The sequence below is a fragment of the Nerophis lumbriciformis genome, linkage group LG28 (assembly GCF_033978685.3).
Source record: "Nerophis lumbriciformis linkage group LG28, RoL_Nlum_v2.1, whole genome shotgun sequence".
Taxonomy (NCBI): domain Eukaryota; kingdom Metazoa; phylum Chordata; class Actinopteri; order Syngnathiformes; family Syngnathidae; genus Nerophis; species Nerophis lumbriciformis.
Window position 1 is genome coordinate 26451468 of NC_084575.2, and position 22882 is coordinate 26474349.

Here is a 22882-nt window from a genome sequence, read left to right on the forward strand (position 1 = left end):
AGGCAGGTAGCGAAAACGAAATTGAAGAAGAAACTGAAGCTATTGAGCCATATCGGTTTGAACCGTATGCAAGCGAAACCGACGAAAACGACACGACAGCCAGCGACACGGGAGAAAGCGAGGACGAATTCGGCCATCGCCTTCTAACCAACGATTGGTATGTGTTTGTTTGGCATTAAAGGAAACTAACAACTATGAACTAGGTTTACAGCATATGAAATACATTTGGCAACAACATGCACTTTGAGAGGGCAGATAGCCCAATTTTCATCAATTAATATATTCTGTAGACATACCCTCATCCGTGCTCTTTTCCTGAAAGCTGATCCGTCCGGTTTTGGAGTTGATGTCAGCAGGCCAGGGAAGCTAGGGTCGATAGGGGGTTAAGCTCGCTCGTCTGCGGGAACAAACTGCCGCCATTGCTTGCCGTGCTACCGAGGTCCTTTGTCCCTGAATTGCTCACACACTCCGGCAGATTCAATGGGGGTCTGGCGGCAGATTTCTTTGACTTTATCGTTGGAAATGCATCTGCTTTGAGTGTCGCAGGATATCCACACATTCTTGCCATCTCTGTCGTAGCATAGCTTTCGTCGGTAAAGTGTGCGGAACAAACGTCCAATTTCTTGCCACTTTCGCATCTTTGGGCCACTGGTGCAACTTGAATCCGTCCCTGTTCGTGTTGTTACACCCTCCGACAACACACCGACGATGCATGATGTCTCCAAGGTACGGAAAACAGTCGAAAAAAACGGAAAATAACAGAGCTGATTTGACTCGGTGTTTGAGAAAATGGCGGATTGCTTCCCGATGTGACGCCACGTTGTGACGTCATCCTTGAGGGTGCATGGGAGTTTGCCCAACCAGTCTACATGTGCTTTGTGGACTTGAAGAAGACATTCGACCGTGTCCCCCGTGAAGTCCTGTCAGTGCCAGAGCTTGGTCGGCATTGCCGGCAGTAAGTCGGACACGTTTCCAGTGAGGGTTGGACTCCGCCAAGGCTGCCCTTTGTCACCGATTCTGTTCATAACTTTTATGGACAGAATTTCTAGGCGCAGTCAAGGCGTTGAGGGGATCCGGTTTGGTGGCTGCAGGATTAGGTCTCTGCTTTTTGCAGATGATGTGGTCCTGATGGCTTCATCTGGCCAGGATCTTCAGCTCTCGCTGGATCGGTTCGCAGCCGAGTGTGAAGCGACTGGGATGAGAATCAGCACCTCCAAGTCCGAGTCCATGGTTCTCGCCCGGAAAAGGGTGGAGTGCCATCTCCGGGTTGGGGAGGAGACCGTGCCCCAAGTGGAGGAGTTCAAGTACCTCGGAGTCTTGTTCACGAGTGAGGGAAGAGTGGATCGTGAGATCGACAGGCGGATCGGTGCGGCATCTTCAGTAATGCGGACGCTGTATCGATCCGTTGTGGTGAAGAAGGAGCTGAGCCGGAAGGCAAAGCTCTCGATTTACCGGTCGATCTACGTTCCCATCCTCACCTATGGTCATGAGCTTTGGGTTATGACCGAAAGGACAAGATCACGGGTACAAGCGGCCGAAATGAGTTTCCTCCGCCGGGTGGCGGGGCTCTCCCTTAGAGATAGGGTGAGAAGCTCTGTCATCCGGGAGGAGCTCAAAGTAAAGCCGCTGCTCCTCCACATCGAGAGGAGCCAGATGAGGTTGTTCGGGCATCTGGTCAGGATGCCACCCGATCGCCTCCCTCGGGAGGTGTTTAGGGCACGTCCGACCGGTAGGAGGCCACGGGGAAGACCCAGGACACGTTGGGAAGACTATGTCTCCCGGCTGGCCTGGGAACGCCTCGGGATCCCCCGGGAAGAGCTGGACGAAGTGGCTGGGGAGAGGGAAGTATGGGCTTCCCTGCTTAGGCTGCTGCCCCCGCGACCCGACCTCGGATAAGCGGAAGAAGATGGATGGATGGATGGACAATTTCCTAACTCATATGGAAACGGGGTTTGTACGATGGCTAGCGATAAATTAGGTATTACCATATTTTCCGGACCATAGGGCAAACCGGATTATAAGGCGCATTGCCGGTCTATTTTCATTCAAAAGGTGTCATCTCCCGTCATCTTCATTGTAACTCCTACTTAACTTTCGCCTGTCCCACCAGACATACCAATAAGCTCGTTTATAGATGTACAATAAAACTCCTCAAAGGAAGTTGCCATTTGTTATATTTGTTATAACTTTGTGACATGATACAATGCACATTAATGAACATATACAATATAATTGTGACAGATTGTAGCCAAAGGCTGATTTGCATCTGCAGTCCTCAGCAGGTTGATGCTAACCTGCTGTGCATCTCATTGCAAAGAAACAAGCCCAGGGCTCCCACTAATTCAGCGTTATAGTGAGTTGTATTTTTCATGCGCTTATTTTTGCTGTTATTTATCTGGCAAGAGCCGGTCCCTGAAAACAATGCCTACATTAAACCGGTCCGTGGTGCAAAGAAGGTTGGGGACCACTGCTTTAGACAACATAACTTTAGAGAAAATGTTCGGCTACAATATGAACAAAATAGTACAATTGTTTCAGACAGTGTTTTTCAACCTTTTTTGAGCCAAGGCACATTTTTTGTGTAGAAACAATCCAGAGGCACACCACCAGCAGAAATCATTAAAAAACGAAACTCAGTTGACAGTAAAAAGTTGTTGTCCGAATTGTTGGATATGACTTTAAAGCATAACCAAGCATGCATCAATATAGCTCTTGTCTCAAAGTAGGTGTACTGTCACGACCTGTCACATCACACACTGACTTATTTTGACTTTTTTGCTGTTTTCCTGTGTGTAGTGTTTTAGTTCTTGTCTTGCGCTCCTATTTTGGTGGCTTTTTCTCTTTTTTTGGTATTTTCCTGTAGCAGTTTCATGTCTTCCTTTGAGCGGTATTTCCCGCATCTACTTTGTTTTAGCAATCAAGAATATTTCAGTTGTTTTTATCCTTCTTTGTGGGGACACTGTTGATTGACATGTCAGGTACGGATGTACATTGCGGACGCAGTCTTTACTATACAGTAAGTTTTTGCTGTCGTCCAGCATTCTGTTTTTGTTTACATTTTAGCCAGTTCAGTTTTAGTTTCGTTCTGCATAGCCTTCCCTAAGCTTCAATGCCTTTTCTTAGGGGCACTCACCTTTTGTTTATTTTTGGTTTAAGCATTAGCCACCTTTTTACCTTCACACTGCCTCCCGCTGTTTCCGACATCTACAAAGCAATTAGCTACCGGCTGCCACCTACTGATATGGAAGAGTATTACACGGTTACTCTGCCGAGCTCTAGACAGCACCGACACTCAACAACAACACGTAATTTGCAGACTATAATTACTGGTTTACAAAAAAATGTTTTTAACCCGAATAGGTGAAATTAGATCATCTCTCACGGCACACCAGACTGTGTCTCACCGCACACTAGGGGTTTAATAAAACACTGGTTTAAGACACACGGCCATGAATATGTCATTATGACGGCTTAGGAAGGGATGATTAATTAGCAATTAGCTCTATGGGCTTCAGAATGGATGTGGCCACAATGCTGCTAAACTCAACTGAAACTATTACAAAGGGCATGATGATACACTGCTGGATAAAAATTAAAGGCCTACTGAAATGCGATTCTCTTATTCAAACGGGGATAGAAGGTCCATTCTATGTGTCATACTTGATCATTTCGCGATATTGCCATATTTTTGCTGAAAGGATTTAGTAGAAAACATCGACGATAAAGTTCGCAACTTTTGGTCGCTGATAAAAAAGCCATGCCTGTACCGGAAGTAGCAGACGAGTAGCGTGACGTCACAGGTTGTGGAGCTCCTCACATCTGCACATTGTTTACAATCATGGCCACCTGCAGTGAGAGCGATTCGGACCGAGAAAGCGACGATTTCCCCATTAATTTGAGCGAGGATGAAATATTTGTGGATGAGGAAAGTGAGAGTGAAGGACTAGAGGGCAGTGGGAGCGATTCAGATAGGGAAGATGCTGTGAGAGGCGGGTGGGACCTGATATTCAGCTGGGAATGACTAAAACAGTAAATAAACACAGGACATATATATACTCTATTAGCCACAACACAACCAGGCTTATATTTAATATGCCACAAATTAATCCCGCATAACAAACACCTCCCCCCTCCCGTCCATATAACCCGCCAATACAACTCAAACACCTGCACAACACACTCAATCCCACAGCCCAAAGTATCGTTCACCTCCCCAAAGTTCATACAGCACATTTATTTCCCCAAAGTCCCCAAAGTTACGTACGTGACATGCACATAGCGGCACGCACGTACGGGCAAGCGATCAAATGTTTGGAAGCCGCAGCTGCATGCGTACTCACGGTACCGCGTCTGCGCGTCCAACTCAAAGTCCTCCTGGTAAGAGTCTCTGTTGTCCCAGTTCTCCACAGGCCAATGATAAAGCTTGACTGTCATCTTCCGGGAATGTAAACAATGAAACACCGGCTGTGTTATCCGGCACACCAGTCAAGGGGTGCATTCTACGGCGGGGGTGCGTTATCCGGCACAACACCTGCCGCAATACACCGCTTCCCACCTACAACTTTCTTCTTTGCTGTCTCCATTTTCCATTGAACACATTGCAAAAGATTCACCAACACAGATGTCCAGAATACTGTGGAATTTTGCGATGAAAACAGACGACTTAATAGCTGGCCACCATGCTGTCCCAAAATGTCCTCTACAATCCGTGACGTCACGCGCAGGCGTCATCATACCGAGACGTTTTCAGCAGGATATTTCGCGCGAAATTTAAAATTGCCGCCCGTATTGGAATGTGTTGCAATGTTAAGATTTCATCATTGATACATAAACTATCAGACTGCATGGTCGGTAGTAGTGGGTTTCAGTAGGCCTTTAAGCAGAGACAATGTACAGTATAATAGTATCCATGAAGTAGTTCAGATCATCAAAGTACCTCATAGCGTGTTCATCACAGGGGATGGCTCTTCTCCACTTGCGTGATTACAAATAACAAACTACCAATCATCCATCCATCCATCCATTTTCTACCGCGTATTCCCTTCGGGGTCGCTGGGGGAGCTGGAGCCTATCTCAGCTACAATCGGGCAAAATGCGGGGTACAATAATATCGACTAATATTCTTGTGTGTGTTCAGACCTCCAACATATAGAACAGGATGAGAGGGTGTCCATGGGCTTGAACGGAGACCTGTACTTCTCTCACGCCGTGGAGAAGGACAGCAGGCGAGACTACTGCTGCTTCGCCGCCTTCCCAAGAATCCGAACCATAGTTCAGAAGACAGCCATGTCTGTCAACGTCAAGACGAGTAGGTTTCAACCAGCGAATTCCCTCCAAAAAAAAAAAAATTAATGTTGGTCATTTCCATACTCCGTATCTGTCATGCATGTGCATCCGCTTAGTGTTCCTTGGTGTGCAACATGTTGTCATTTTTTTTTTTCTTGCCACCCTCCTGCATTTCAGAAAAAAGTCATAGCATGAGCCCTGAAATTGGTGAGTTTTCAGAGTACTTACATTTTTTTTTTTTTAATTTTGGTTGTGTTGCATGCATGAGCAGCTATATGCAGTGGTTGTCTATGTGTGTGTGAGTTGTGTTATTGTAAATATGTAAAACTCCTTTCTTCTTTGACTCATGCACCAACCAGCCAATGCCATCCTGCAGAGAAGACCCTTGCTTATGACGCCCTCTGGTGTTAGATCAGAGAAACAGCTGGTCAAAGGAGAGGACTTGAAACTTGAGTGCATTCCTGAGGGATTGTGAGTCATAACACATGTTTACTTGCACAATTGACACTACTGTAGGGCTGGGCGTTATGGCCTTTTATTGACATCTCGATATTTTTAGGCCATGTCAGGATACACGATATATATCTCGATATTTTGCCTTAGCCTTTATGCATATAATCACACCAGTATGATGATTCAACAAACCCCGTTTCCATATGAGTTGGGAAATTGTGTTAGATGTAAATATGAACGGAATACAATGATTTGCAAATCAATTTCAACCCATATTCAGTTGAATATGCTACAAAGACAACATATTTGATGTTCAAACTGATAAACTTTTTTTTTTTTTTTTGCAAATAATCATTAACTTTAGAATTTGATGCCAGCAACACGTGACAAAGAAGTTGGGAAAGGTGGCAATAAATACTGATGAAGTTGAGGAATGCTCATCAAACACTTATGTGGAACATCCCACAGGTGTGCAGGCTAATTGGGAACAGGTGGGTGCCATGATTGGGTATAAAAACAGCTTCCCAAAAAATGCTCAGTCTTTCACAAGAAAAGATGGGGCGAGGTACACCCCTTTGTCCACAACTGCGTGAGCAAATAGTGAAACAGTTTAAGAACAACGTTTCTCAAAGTGCAATTGCAAGAAATTTAGGGATTTCAACATCTACGGTACATAATATCATCAAAAGGTTAAGAGAATCTGGAGAAATCACTCCAGGTAAGCGGCATGGCCGGAAACCAACATTGAATGACCGTGACCTTCGATACCTCAGACGGCACTATATCAAAAATCGACATCAATCTCTAAAGGATATCACCACATGGGCTCAGGAACACTTCAGAAAACCACTGTCACTAAATACAGTTTGTCGCTACATCTGTAAGTGCAAGTTAAAGCTCTACTATGCAAAGCGAAAGCCATTTATCAACAACATCCAGAAATGCCGCCGGCTTCTCTGGGCCCTAGATCATCTAAGATGGACTCATGCAAAGTTGAAAAGTGTTCTGTGGTCTGACGAGTCCACATTTCAAAATGTTTTTGGAAATATTCGACATCGTGTCATCCGGACCAAAGGGGAAGCGAACCATCCAGACTGTTATCGACGCAAAGTTCGAAAGCCAGCATCTGTGATGCTATGGGGGTGCATTAGTGCCCAAGGCATGGGTAACTTACACATCTGTGAAGGCACCATTAATGCTGAAAGGTACATACAAGGTTTTGGAACAACATATGCTGCCATCTAAGCGCCGTCTTTTTCATGGACGCCCCTGCTTATTTCAGCAAGACAATGCCAAGCCACATTCAGCACGTGTTACAACAGCGTGGCTTCGTTAAAAAAAAGAGTGCAGGTACTTTCCTGGCCCGCCTGCAGGCCAGACCTGTCTTTCATCAAAAATGTGTGGTGCATTATGAAGCGTAAAATACGACAGCGAAGACCCCGGACTGTTGAACGACTGAAGCTCTACATAAAACAAGAATGGGAAATAATTCCACTTTCAAAGCTTCAACAATTAGTTTCCTCAGTTCCCAATCGTTTATTGAGTGTTGTTAAAAGAAAAGGTGATGTAACACAGTGGTGAACATGCCCTTTCCCAACTACTTTGGCACATGTTGCAGCCATGAAATTCTAAGTTAATTATTATTTGCAAAAAAAAAAAAAAAGTTTATGAGTTTGAACATCAAATATGTTGTCTTTGTAGTGCATTCAACTGAATATGGGTTGAAAGGGATTTGCAAATCATTGTATTTCGTTTATATTTACATCTAACACAATTTCCCAATTCATATGGAAACGGGGTTTGTATGTGTCTACATTAAAACATTCTTGTTCATACTGCATTAATATATGCTCATTCTAAACTTTCATGCAGAGAGGGGAATCACAATTATGTCAGTTGACCAAAAGTGTATTTATTAAACAGTTATTAAGCAGAGGCACAAACATTCATGTCATTTCCAAAACAGAAAGTTTTCGGACACATTTTAAAACAAGCTATTAGTGCACTTTCGTGCATGATGTCACTAAGATGACATATCAAAACAACATTAAATTAAAGTGCAGTTTTGTGCATGATGTCACACAAGATATTTCAATAACTGTCAAATAAAAATGAGCTGCATAATAGGAAATCAAATAGTGTATGTCCTTCGCTATGTGGTAGGTTCCTGCGGACGTTATCTCCTTCTGTTGTTGACTATTTTTTTGATGTGGAAATGGCAGACGCCAAGCTGAATTGGGTCAGTGCTGGTTGCTTCGGGATTTTGTTGGGTGTGGCGTCGGCCGGAGATGTTGACATGCGGAGTTTCAAGCACTCCTTATTCTCTAGTGCAGGGGTCCCCAAACTACGGCCCGCGGGCCGGATCCGGCCCCTCCTAGCATCCAAAATCCGACCCACGGGAAGTCCCAAGTTAAAAAAAAAGTGTTTTTATAGATATATATATATTTTTTAATCTTTCCTTTCTAATCCATTTTCTACCGCTTGTTACTCTCGGTGTCTCCTAGCCGCTCAGGCAAATCATTTTGTCTAAAAATGAATTTTCCCATCGATAACGTGACAATGTTAAATGTTGATGAACATCAATGTTAATTGATGTTAAATGACAAAACGGATTATATAGACAATGTATATATGTATGTGTATATATATATATATATATATATATATATATATATATATATATATATATATATATATATGTATGTATGTATGTATGTATGTATGTATATATATATATATATATATATATATATATATATATATATATATATATGTGTATATATATATACATATATATATATATATATATGTATGTGTGGGGAAAAAAATCACAAGACTATTTCATCTCTCTCATCTATATATATATATATATATATATATATATATATATATATATATATATATGTGTATATATATATGTGTATATATATATATATATATATTTTTTTTTTTTTTTTTTTTTTAAATATTTATATATATATATATACAGCCTGGTCCCCGGCCAAATTTTTTAACCCAATGCGGCCCCCGAGTCAAAAAGTTTGGGGACCCCTGCTCTAGCGGGTGACTTTTCAAATTATGTTACAAATTACCAAATTTTTAGGAGTATAAATCACACCGGAGTATAAGTCGCACCCTCCGAAAATGCATAATAATAAAAAAAAAAAAGCATATATAAGTCGCACTGGAGCCCGGCCAAACTATGAAAAAAACTGTGACTTATAGTCCGAAAAATACGGTAGTAGTGCCGCTACTTTTTGTAGCAACGCTTTTGCCGCATACTTGACATATTACGGTTGTCTCGAAGCCAAACCACGATGGACCCCGTGCTGTTTTTCTTGCTGCGTGAGAACGTATACTCGAATACTCACGATATAGTCATTTGACAAACCCGCGATATATCGAGTATATTCGATATGTATCGCCCAGCCCTACACTGCTGTAACATCATACTGGCTCTTACGAATAATTTGGTGTAGCCATACTTAGAACAGAAAGTGCATCAATGGACATCAAATCTGTCTGAAGAAGTAAATAACCATGTTTGTCTGTTTTTGTCTTCAAGTCCGACCCCACAGGTGGAGTGGGTCAAAATAGGTCACAAGCTCCCAAGTAAAGCCAAACTGGAGAGTCATGGAAAACTGCTGATTGTAACAAACGTGGAACAAGAAGATAGTGGCAAGTACATGTGCAAGGCAAAGAACAGACTCGGAGAAGTGGTCCATTACTTCACGGTAAACATTGAAGGTAATTAAAATGTGCAATAAAACGTTATTGATTAATCACTGCTGGTTCAAATTGTGGGTTTTGCCTTTTCTGTAGTGGAGTTTGTGCTTGTGTGTGTTTTTGCTCCCTGTTGCCTCCCACCGTACAAAGACATGTGTATCCAGGTACTGCAGACCTTAAATTGTCTAAAGAGATGTGAATAGTTGTGTATATATTCCCTGTGGTTATTTGGCAAATGGTCTAGAGCAATGGTCCCCAAACAACGGCCCAACAGCGTCCAAAATACAAGTGCAAGTTAAAAAAATAAAAATATATATATATACAAATATATGATAACACATTAGTATGGGGAACATATTCACCATTAATTAGTTGCTTGTTAAAGTAACACAACGTTATTTGGACACTAGGGGAACATATAAGGGTTAGGGTTGGGGTTAGGGTTAGGGTTACTAAATAAGCAATAATTCTGAAGTTATTGAGGGAAGACTCTTAGCATAAGTACTTAATAATGATTAATTAAGAGCCAATATGTTACTAATTTGCATGTTAATAAGCAACTAATTAATGGTGAATATGTGTTCCCTATACTAAAGTGTTACCATATATATATATATATATATATATATATATATATATATATATATATATATATATATATATATATACATACATATGTATATATATATATATATATATATACATACATATGTATTTATATATATATATATTTAGGCACCAGCACCCCCTGCGACCCCAAAAGTGACAAGCGGTAGAAAATGGCTGGATGGATGGATGATTTGCCTGAGCGGCTAGGAGACACAGAGAGTAACAAGCGGTAGAAAATGGATTAGAAAAGACAGATTTTTAAAAATAATTAAAAACAAATGAATAAATAAATACAGTAAAAAAAAATATATATATTTATATATATATATATATATAGATATATATATATATATACATATATATATATATATATATATATATATATATATATATATATATATATATATATATATATATATATATATATATATATATATATATATATATATATATATATATATACATATATATATATATATATATATATATATATATATAAATAAATAAATAAATACATTAAAAAATATATATACATATATGTTTTTTTTTTTTTTTAATGTATTTATTTTATTTTATTTTTTTAAAATTATTTTTAAAAATCACTTTCGGGGCCGCAGGGGGTGCTGGTGCCTAAAACCATATTGTCTAAAAATGCATTTTCCCTTCGATAACGTGACATCATCGGCAAAGTGCACATTCTTTCAGTCAATTAGTGCGTGAGGAATGTATGTATATATATATATATATATATATATATATATTAATACAGCCCGGCCCCCGGCCAAATTGTTTTAACCCCAAGCGGCCCCCGAGTCAAAACGTTGGGGGACCCCTGGTCTAAAGTGTAGCTTGCTTCTCACGCAGTCAGCCTTGGATAAGATCCAGCTGACCCTTGATCCTAAATAGGATACATGTAATAAAGCATCTTAAGATGTCAGATGATTATTTTTTTTAATCGGGTTCATCACTCTTTTGAATGATGATTATCATCCATCCATCCATTTTCTCCCTTTTGTTCCTCTTGGTATCATGACTAGTCAAATTAATCACACTTTTGAATGATGATTAATCATGATTAATCTCAGTATATTACTCGCTTGCATAATTTAAATTGACATTAAAAAATACCTCAATATTTTGAGGTCATAGGAGCCAGGACAAAGTTCATCTGAGTAACCATCATTTGTGTTGCCTGCTGTTAGATGCCATATTACGCGCTTGATAGGAGACTTTGGGCACTATTGAACGCTTTGCTAAGCACTTTTGAAAGCTTTGGACACTTCAACTACTTGCTGTCTGCAGACAAACTAAGCTAGTATCTTTTTTTACATTCTGCTTCTTCATCAGGTCATTCACGACATTGCATCCCGGAACTCTGTGTGTGCTTTACTAGCGAAACAGAAAGTACTAGACCCAGCTTTTTACTTTCAATAAATGCAATTTTAGTGTCCGAAATTTAAAAAAAATGCTTTACCGTATTTTTCGGACTATAAGTCGCAGTTTTTTTTCATAGTTTGGCCGGGGGTGCGACTTATACCGAGGAGCGACTTATGTGTGAAATTATTAACACATTACCGTAAAATATCAAATAATATTATTTAGCTCATTCACGTAAGAGACTAGACGTATAAGATTTCATGGGATTTAGCGATTAGGAGTGACAGATTGTTTGGTAAACGTATAGCATGTTCTATATGTTATAGTTATTTGAATGAGTCTTACCATAACATACCAGGCACGTTCTCAGTTGGTTATTTATGCCTCATATAACGTACACTTATGCAGCCTGTTGTTCACTATTCTTTATTTGTTTTAAATTGCCTTTCAAATGTCTATTCTTGGTGTTGGGTTTTATCAAATAAATTTCCCCAAAAAATGCGACTTATATATGTTTTTTTCCTTCTTTATTACGGTATGCATTTTCGGCAGGTGCGACTTATACTCCGGTGCGACTTATACTCCGAAAAATACGGTACTTAAATGCTCATAGTGTATTTACTAAAAACAACTTGGTAATTGCATCATCTGAAGGTCTATTTTGAACGAAAAGTTGCCAGCGAGCACACCAGTCGGAGTCTCCTCACTTATCTTTTCAGGTAAACATCCACGGTTAACGTAAAGTAGCATGTGCGATTAAAATAAATCGTGTGATTATACATGATTAATGAACGTTTTTTTGTGGTAAATTGCCCGTGTTAACTATGACAGTGTTCCTATGTTTTAGGCCTATTTCTAATTTACTGAGCCCACACCTGCCTTCGTTTAGTGATTAGTGTCCCCACCTGCTGGCTCCATTAATCACGGCCCCTTTTATACCTGGTCTCGACTGACTATGTTTTATTTTCTTTTTTTCATACTACGCTAAGAGCTACGATTTAGCCTTTTACTTCACGTGCTTTCCACCAGCAGCACGCTGTTTTGTGTTTTGCCTGTGTTTAAAATAAATGAGCATTTTACCTGCACGCCGCCTCTCCTCCGGGAACACTACCATTCACTAATATGTGACCCAAACGTGACAGACAACTGTATTAAAATAAAATATGTGTACACTAGAAGCATGTATAACAAAATGTATGAATATAATTGACAACCTACTGTTTGTCAGAACAGTGACACATCTAGACTTTTGTAACATACTGCAAAGTCTCTTTACAACATAAAATAAAGCTTTTTAATTAAATATATGCGGCATCAAATTATAATTTAGCATTTGATATACACACTAATTACAAAAATGAACTTAAATGACTAGCACATTCCAACATAGGAAAACATCTGACACAAAAAAAAAAATCAATACCCTTGGTATTCTCTGTTGTTCGTAGCTTTAGGTAATAATTTAATTCCACCACCATATTGGATTTTTTAATTTATCACCAGGGAAGTGCAGAATGCAGGTGACAGCTTAACTTTATACTTTTTGTGTGTTTGGAACAGTACTTCATTCATCAAAATGGGACAAACTTGATATGTTTTTGAATTGTGCTGATGAAAGTGTAATTAACCAACGTCCCTACTGGGCAGATCAACTGGGACACAACAATGCATTTCCACTTACCGTATTTTCCGGACTATAAGGCACACTTAAAATTATTATTTTTCCTCAAAACTCGACAATGCGCCTTAGAACCCGGTGCACCTAAAGTACGGAATAATTATGGTTTTGCTTACCGACCTCGAAGCAATGTTATTTGGTACATGGTGTAATGATAGGTTTGACCAGTAGATGGCAGTCAAACATAAGAGCTACGTGTAGACTGCACTATGATGACAATATGACTCAAGTAAACAACACCAACATTTTATATGTTCCATTGAAAATATAGAACATTACACACGGCGCTCAAAAATCCATCAAAATGTTTTAGTACGACTTTGGTAAGCTATGAAGCCGCACCACTTGATTGATTGTCGGCGCATTAAACATATGAGTATTATTATGGTGTGTGTACAAGGTAAGACATATTATCGGGCGTTTTGTTTTGCAATATTATACAAAAGCTTTTCTTACCTGATCTGTATTTGGGATCTGCATAAATCCTGAAAAATTATGCGCGTCTGCCCGTGTCGACACCGTAGTCAATAAGCTTTTTGTTTTTCTCTATCTTCTTGTCATGGGACCTTCATCCTCTGCTGTTGCCATTTCTAATATAAAGTAGTGTAAAGTTCTTACTTATATATGTCAGTGAACTCGCCATAAAAGTGCTAAAACATACCGGTGTAGTGAGTTTACATTATTCACCCAAGGAACTTTGTTATTAGAGTGTTCCGGTCTGACATTTTTTTCACGGGACACATTTCTTGTTGTTGTTTCCGGATGAGGAGATGCCGTACCGTTATTGATTGAAGTAAAGTCTGAATGTCATTAAAACAGTTAGCTCCATCTTTTGACACTTCTTCCACCCCCGTCCTTGCACGCTACACCGCTACAACAAAGATGACGGGGAGAAGACGCTGCCGAAGGTGAGCCATGTAAATAAGACCGGCCACAAAAACGGTGCATACGGAAGCGACCGTCAGAAAGCGGCTTGAAGATGATCTGTAAAACATAATCTATGCAACATTTTGACCAAAGAACCACCATTACATGTTATGTAGACCACAAGGAAGTGGGGTCAATTTAGAAAAAAATATACATATATAAGACTCCTTTAATACGCCCTATAATCCGGTGTGCCTTATATATGAAAACAGATAGTCCATAGACCAGGGGTCGGCAACCTTTACCACTCAAAGAGCCATTTTGACCCGTTTCACAAATGAAAGAAAACAATGGGAGCCACAAAACTCTTTTGAAATTTAAAAATGAAATAACACTGCATAGAAAGTTTTTTTTTTGTTTTGTGCTATGTATAAACCAGGGGTCTCACACGCGGCCCGCACCTTAATATGAAAATGTAATGTTAGTGCGGCCCGCGAGTTTTATATGAATGGCGCTTGACAGCGTCATACTTTCCAACCCTCCCGATTTTTCCGGGAGTCTCCCGAACTTCAGGGCAACTATTCTCTAGAATGTCTGCTGATTTTCACCCAAACAACAATAGTAAGGGCGTGCCGTGATGGCACTGCCTTTAGCGACCTCTACAACCTGTACATGCAGCGTGCCAGCCCAGTTACATGTTATATGAGGCTTCTGCAGACACACATGAGTGACTGCAATGCATACATGGTCAACAGCCATACAGGTCACACTAAGGGTGGCTGTATAAACAACTTTAACACTCTTACAAATATGCGCCACACTGTCACACCAAACAAGAATGGCAAACACATTTCGGGAGAACAGCCGCACCGTAACACAACATAAACACAACAGAACAGATACCCAGAATCCCATGCAGCACTAACTCTTCCGGGCTACATTATACACCCCCGCACCCCCAACCCTGCCCCCCCACACATCAACCCCGGCCACCTCAACCGACGCACGGAAGGGGACGGGGGGGTTTTGGTGGTAGCAGGGGTGTATAATGTAGCCCGGAAGAGTTAGTGCTGCATGGGATTCTGGGTATTTGTTCTGTTGTATTTATGTTGTGTTACGGTGCGGATGTTCTCCCGAAATGTGTTTGCCATTCTTGTTTGGTGTGGATTCACAGTGTGGCGCATATTTGTAGCAGTGTTAAAGTTGTTTATACGACCGCCCTCAGTGTGACCTGTATAACTGTTGCCCAAGTATGTTTGCAGTCACTTACGTGTGTAAGCGAAGGCCGCATACAACATGTGACTGGGCTGGCATGCAGACAGTATGATGAAAAAGCGGACGCGACGACAGGTGGTAGAGGACGCTAATAAAGGCAGTGCCATCACGGCACGCCCTCAATATTGTTGTCCGGGTGAAAATCGGAGAACATTTGCCCCGGGAGATTTCCGGGAGAGGCACTGAAATCCGGCCGGAAAAATCGGGAGGGTCGGCAAGAGCCGCATCAAAGTGGTCAAAGAGCCGCATGCGGCTCCGGAGCCGCGGGTTGCAGACCCCTGCCATAGACCATTCATCGACAGTGCGCCTTATAATCCGGAGATAAGGAATTATAAGGAATTATTGTCAGGAAGACTATACAGTATATTCACTTATTCATGTCCTTCATCTGGTTGTAAGTTGTTATCAAATGTGAGACTGAAGATTCAGTCACCACATGATTATGTGCCATTTCTTTTAAATATCCTCTGGCATATATATATGTGTGTTATCTTTTTTAAAGCACTGCATTCAGACAATGGAAACATTGCCTCTGTTTCCAATTAAAGCTTATGCTTATATTCCATTGAAGCGTTGGTACAAAACACATTCAGTTATTCACTCTTCTCTCCTTGTAACTGTTTAATGTCTAATGTCTCATGTCCTAATTGTGTCTTCCCAGAGCCTCCAGAGTGGGCATTTGAGCCTGAGAGTCAGCTCAGTATGATTGGCTCAGATGTGCTCATCAAGTGCTCAGCGACCGGGACTCCCCAGCCGACAATAACTTGGAGAGTGAACGGTCTGCCTCTGCATGGTTAGTCCCGCATGTTTTAGGTCTGAATTTGCAAATGATTGGCACAATGTTCTGTTTGTTTTGCTCTAAACGTGCAATAACCTAATGCATGATAAGGCATGGGAAGAAATGCTGACCAGATGGCGGGGATCGACTTTGTCATAGTAACCTCACACTCAGCTGTTGCAAACACAGACATCTTGACATTGGGATCTCACTTCGGGGATACGAAGATGGTATCATAGCAACATGTTGTATCATCTTGATTCTTGTGATATCAATTGCAGGATTTAAGCCAGTGTTTCTTAACCATAGGGCACCGGACCGCCAAAAAGATTTAGTTCTACTCAGTTGTAACACACTTTTCCACCACTTGTGGCAGTAATTACAAATCAAACAAACAGAAGAAGTCCGGAGCTAAAGTCATAGAGAAGATTGTTAAGCGCAAAAATTATGACTAAAGTGGTGAAGCTTTAATTCTATTTAAAGTTTAATAAAAAAATATATTATTATCAATATTTAATATTAACTTAGTTCTCATTTATTTATTTTAGGATGTATTGTTGTCATCAGCCTGGCCTAAGCTTTTATAATATTCATTGTGATTCATATCATTTGACAACGTTTATCCTGTTAAACTGTAAGTACCTGAAAATTGGATATAATTATTGAATGTGATGAAAATCAAGAGTAAGATTAATCATTCAGCGTTAATATTTGATCGGGCTCCGAGCCCCTATGTAGTGGAAAAGTAAAGCCCAAGGTCAAAAAGGGTAAGAACCTCTGATTTAACGAAATGGTAAGGGACTAGCTCAGGGGTACCCAAACTTTTTGACTCCGGGGCCGCATTGGGTTAAAAAAATGTGGCCGGGGGCCGGGCTGTATATATATATATATTGTTGCGTTTTGGACCAGTTGTTCCTCCAAGGGAATTCAAGTCACAAGTCGCTCCCAAGCTCTTTACGACACTTAAGGCTGAGTAGAAAAACCACCAGAGACAGAATAGGTATTTTGTCGGGAGTCCCCCCCCAAGACAAACCCTCTCCCCTCTTAAGTCTCTCTTCCTCCCACCCTGGCAGTCATGTCTCTCCAGCCAAAACAAATTCTAACATTCCTCATTCAAGGTTAAGCACACAGTTTTGCAGACAACCAAAAGACCACAATTGGAAGAGAAACACTAGCTGTTTTGTAATATGATTATGAAATAAAAGAAGTAACTCTTAAATTCGGATATATGTAAATATCTGCCTCCGACAATATATATATATATATATATATATATATATATATATACCTGTATAAGTAAAAGTTAAATTACCAATGATTGTTACACACACACACTAGGTGTGGTGAGATTATCATCTGCATTTGACCCATCATCCTCACCCCCTGGGAGGTGAGGGGAGCAGTGAGCAGCAGCGGTGGCCACGCCCGGGAATCATTTTTGGTGATTTAACAGCCAATCTCAACCCTTGATGCTGAGTGCCAAGCAGGGAGGTAATGGGTCCCATTTGTATAGTCTTTGGTATGACTCGGCCAGGATTTGAATTATATATATATATATATATATATATATATATATATACATATTCCGAGCACGATGATATCACGTTATCGATGGGAAAATGTATATTTAGATTTTTGATTTGCCTGAGCGGCTAAGAGACACAGAGAGTAACAAGCGGTAGAAAATGGATTAGCAAGGACAGATTTTTTTAAATAATGATTGAAAAAATTATAAAAAAATGTTGACTTGGGACTTCCCGTGGGCCTTAGTTTGGGGGACCCCTGGACTAGCCTGTCTCTATTATACAGACAACAAGATAATAACAAGAATACATACACTCATATGTTGAAGATATAAGAATGTAAGTTGATATCCCGAACAGAATTTGATTAGTGTGCCATTCCTTTTTAGTAAACGTTAAAAGTCATTCTCGAGACCTTGGATTAGTTTTGAAGCTTAATCAAAAAACACTAGATTCTGGCATGACCCATCATTTATTAATTATGTTCAGTGTAAACACGACAATATTGTTTACTTTACCTGTATTTAATTGTCGATTTATGAATGTAAACCTGTTTGTTTATGTCAAACTGTGTGTTTATTTTGTTGACCACTGACCGAAGCAATAATAAACTCAACTAAACTACTTTACCTTTACTCTATTTACAGAAGTCCCTGCAGCTAACAGGAAGGTTTTTGATGACACCGTCATCTTGCGCAATGCCAAAGAGTCTGACAGCGCCGTCTATCAGTGCCAAGCATCCAATAGACATGGATCCCTCCTGGCCAACGCCAACATCATGGTTATGAGTAAGTCGAACACATTTCACTCATGTGGTTTTTTTTTTTTGTTAATTTGGTATTGAAAAGTGATCTGCAAGATATAACATAATGAAACGTGAGACTTAGAGATTGCAGAATGATGGACCTGGGTGGGGGGGGAAGTGGTGCTGATGCTGGCAGACGCTCATAAAGCTGAAAGAAGCTCAGGGGAGCGTAGCTGTCCATGAGCCACACTCCTCCCAAAGGAACAAGATCTGTTCCTTTTGCCAATTAAATGCTAATTTCCACTCCATTCCATAGTCATTCATGGTCATAAAACAAACATGTTGCTTTCACGGATTCCTTCCGAGTGATAAGGAAGTTGATAAAGCTCCTGATGGCGCATAATTAGACCACGTCAATTATATAAACACGCTTCACTCCATCCTCTTTTCATTCGCTTTCCGTAAGCACACCGAATTGAAACAAAGAGAAAGACAATCGTAAATTCCCCAATTTGAATCAATTGTCTCGAGCTTGTTTTACTCCTGGTCCGCACAGCAGATGCTGCATTGTGCTGCAGCCGAGGGCCACGCCTCCTTTTGTTTGCAGAGTCGAGCTCCGACTGTTCCTCATTCAAATCTATTAATTTGCAGATCTCCCTCCGGTGATTCTTACCACAGAAGGAGCGGATTACTCCGCTGTTGAGGGGAGGAGCGTGATGATGCACTGCAATGTCTTCAGCTCGCCGCCATCTACTATCACTTGGTAAGTACATTGGAGGGGGGGGGGGGCTGTTTTCCCGCTCCAAACCCAGCAGGGGGCAGTATATCTCAAAAGGTGGCTGCAAGAACGCCACAATAAAAATAAAAAAACTTCTCACTTACAATCAGCCTAATTTAAGTATTATGTTTTTTTTTTCTCCCCAAAGCCATGCCTTATTGTGTCAGAGCTCCCAATAAAATGGTTTTGTAATTTTTAAAAAAAGCAAAATGTTTATTTATTTTAATAACGTTAATATTAATACTATAAACAAAAAAAAATATGTACAAAGCACAACTATAACCTGGTGGCTTTGTTTGGGAATAATTTTGGTGATTTACCCCCCCAATTTAATCCAATCCAATCCTTTTTACAAACCCCGTTTCCACATGAGTTGGGAAATTGTGTTAGATGTAAATATAAACGGAATACAATGATTTGCAAATCCTTTTCAACCCATATTCAATTGAATGCACTACAAAGACAACATATTTGATGTTCAAACTCATAAACTTTTTTTTTTTTGCAAATGATAATTAACTTAGAATTTCATGGCTGCAACACGTGCCAAAGTAGTTGGGAAAGGGCATGTTCACCACTGTGTTACATCACCTTTTCTTTCAACGACACTCAATAAACGATTGGGAACTGAGGAAACTTAATGTTGAAGCTTTGAAAGTGGAATTTTTTCCCATTCTTGTTTTATGTAGAGATTCAGTCGTTCAACAGTCCGGGGTCTCCGCAGTCGTATTTTACGCTTCATAATGCGCCACACATTTTCGATGGGAGACAGGTCTGGACTGCAGGCGGTCCAGGAAAGTACCCGCACTCTTTTTTTACGAAGCCACGCTGTTGTAACACGTGCTGAATGTGGCTTGGTATTGTCTTGCTGAAATAAGCAGGGGCGTCCATGAAAATGACGGCGCTTAAATGGCAGCATATGTTGTTCCAAAACCTGTATGTACCTTTCAGCATTAATGGTGCCTTCACAGATGTGTAAGTTACCCATGCCTTGGGCACTAATGCACCCCCATACCATCACAGATGCTGGCTTTTGAACTTTGCGTCGATATCAGTCTGGATGGTTCGCTTCCCCTTTTCCGGATGACACGATGTCGAATATTTCCATAAACAATTTGAAATGTGGACTCGTCTGACCACAGAACACTTTTCCACTTTGCATGAGTCCATTTTAGATGATCTCGGTCCCAGAGAAGCCGGCGGCGTTTCTGGATGTTGTTGATAAATGGCTTTTGCTTTGCATAGTAGAGCTTTGACTTGCACTTACAGATGTAGCGACAAACTGTATTTAGTGACAGTGGTTTTCTGAAGTGTTCCTGAGCCCATGTGGTGATATCCTTTAAAAATTGATGTCGGTTTTTGATACAGTGCCGTCTGAGGGATCGAAGGTCACGGTCATTCAATGTTGGTTTCCGGCCATGCCGCTTACGTGGAGTGATTTCTCCAGATTCTCTGAACCTTTTGATGATATTATGGACCGTAGATGTTGAAATCCCTAAATTTCTTGCAATTGCACTTTGAGAAACGTTGTTCTTAAACTGTTTGACTATTTGCTCACGCAGTTGTGGACAAAGTGGTGTACCTCGCCCCATCCTTTCTTGTGAAAGACTGAGCATTTTTTGGGAAACTGTTTTAATACCCAATCATGGCACCCACCTGTTCCCAATTAGCCTGCACACCTGTGGGATGTTCCAAATAAGTGTTTGATGAGCATTCCTCAACTTTATCAGTATTTATTGCCACCTTTCCCAACTTCTTTGTCACGTGTTGCTGGCATCAAATTCTAAAGTTAATGATTATTTGCAAAAAAAAAAAATGTTTATCAGTTTGAACATCAAATATGTTGTCTTTGTAGAATATTCAACTGAATATGGGTTGAAAATGATTTGCAAATCATTGTATTCCGTTTATATTTACATCTAACACAATTTCCCAACTCATATGTATTTGTGTAGCACATTTAAACAACATAAATGTTTCCAAAGTGCTGCACAACAATATTAAAAACAATATTCAAATATTATCCTTAGCTCCACTAATGACTGAATAAAAAACAAAAAAATAAATAAATATAAAACAAATATGAAAATAAATATGAGTAAAAACGGGTAATGGGTAAAACCAATTGAAACAATAAATAGAAATCAACATTTTAAAAACACAGAGGACCACACAACTCACGTAGTGTTAAAAGCCAAATAATAAAAGTGGGTCTTAAGACAAGACTTAAAACACTCAAGGGCAGAGTGTTCCAGAGCTTAGGCCCTGTCTCCCCTGGTTTTAAGTCTGGTCTTGGGCACCACGAGCTGGAGCTGGCTCTCGGACCTCAGAGTGTACGCAGGAGTGTAAATTTGGATGAGGTCCGAGATATAATGAGGTGCCAGTCCATGTAAAGCTTTAAAAGTAAACCGCAAGGTTTTAAAATCAATTCTAAAATGAACATGGAGCCAGTGCAAACTCTCAAGAATTGGGGTTATATGCTCGCGTTTCCTGGCCCTTGTTAAAAGTCGTGCTGCCGCGTTCTGGACTAACTGCAACCGGGAGAGAGCTTTTTGGCTAATGCCAGCATAAAGTGCATTGCAGTAGTCCAGGCGACTTGTTCAAAAAGGTGAAAAGAAAAAAACGGTTTTACCTTTGCTAAAAGACGAAGATGATAAAAACACAATTTTAATACCGCATTGACTTGTTTGTCAAGTTTAAAAATCGCTGTCTATAGTGACGCCAAGGCTGGTGACTTTGGGGCTCACATCATTTTGCAATGGTCCCAAGTCAGTGAGGGCCGGACCAAAAACAAAAATTTCAGTTTTTCCCTCATTCATTATTAAAAAATTCTGGGCTAACCGAGCCTTGACGTCGCATAGACCAGGGGTCGGCAACCTTTACCACTCAAAGAGCCATTTTGACCCGTTTCACAAATGAAAGAAAACAATGGGAGCCACAAAACTTTTGAAATTTAAAATGAAATAACACTGCATAGAAAGTTTTTTTTGTTGTTTTGTGCTATGTATAAACCAGGGGTCTCAGACACGTGGCCCGCACCTTAATATGAAAATGTAATGTTAGTGCGGCCCGCGAGTTTTATGAATGGCGCTTGAAAGCGTCATACTTTCCAACCCTCCCGATTTTTCTGGGAGACTCCCGAACTTCAGGGCAACTATTCTCTCGAATGTCTGCTGTTTTTCACCCAAACAACAATAGTAAGGGCGTGCCGTGATGGCACTGCCTTTAGCGACCTCTACAACCTGTACATGCAGCGTGCCAGCCCAGTTACATGTTATATGAGGCTTCTGCAGACACGCATGAGTGACTGCAACGCATACTTGGTCAACAGCCATACAGGTAACACTAAGGGTGGCCGTATAAACAACTTTAACACTGTTACAAATATGCACCACACTGTGAACCCACACCAAACAAGAATGGCAAACACATTTCGGGAGAACATCCGCACCATAACCCAACATAAACACAACAGAACAAATACCCAGAATCCCATGCAGCACTAACTCTTCCGGGCTACATTATACACCCCCGCTACCACCAATCCCCGCCCCCCCAACCCTGCCCCCCCACACATCAACCCCGGCCACCTCACGGAGGGGGCGGGGGGGGTTTGGTGGTAGCAGGGGTGTATAATGTAGCCCGGAAGAGTTAGTGCTGCATGGGATTCTGGGTATTTGTTCTGTTGTGTTTATGTTGTGCTACGGTGCGGATGTTCTCCCGAAATGTGTTTGTCATTCTTGTTTGGTGTGGATTCACAGTGTGGCGCAAATTTGTAGCAGTGTTA

General features: G+C 40.6%; 1 protein-coding gene across 9 annotated transcripts in view; it reads left to right on the plus strand.

The window, feature by feature from the left end:
* Nucleotides 1–22882, plus strand: part of chl1b (cell adhesion molecule L1-like b) — a 389182-nt gene that overhangs the window by 150061 nt on the left and 216239 nt on the right. For 7 of the 9 annotated variants that reach the window (XM_061923977.1, XM_061923976.1, XM_061923971.1 and 4 more), the window contains 7 exons: nt 5138–5308; nt 5464–5493; nt 5646–5757; nt 9305–9486; nt 15933–16064; nt 18220–18360; nt 18969–19080. In XM_061923977.1, the coding sequence (XP_061779961.1) occupies nt 5138–5308; nt 5464–5493; nt 5646–5757; nt 9305–9486; nt 15933–16064; nt 18220–18360; nt 18969–19080 (880 nt within the window). The remainder of the gene's footprint in view (nt 1–5137; nt 5309–5463; nt 5494–5645; nt 5758–9304; nt 9487–15932; nt 16065–18219; nt 18361–18968; nt 19081–22882) is intronic. The other 2 variants (XM_061923974.1, XM_061923975.1) reach the window with 1 other exon arrangement.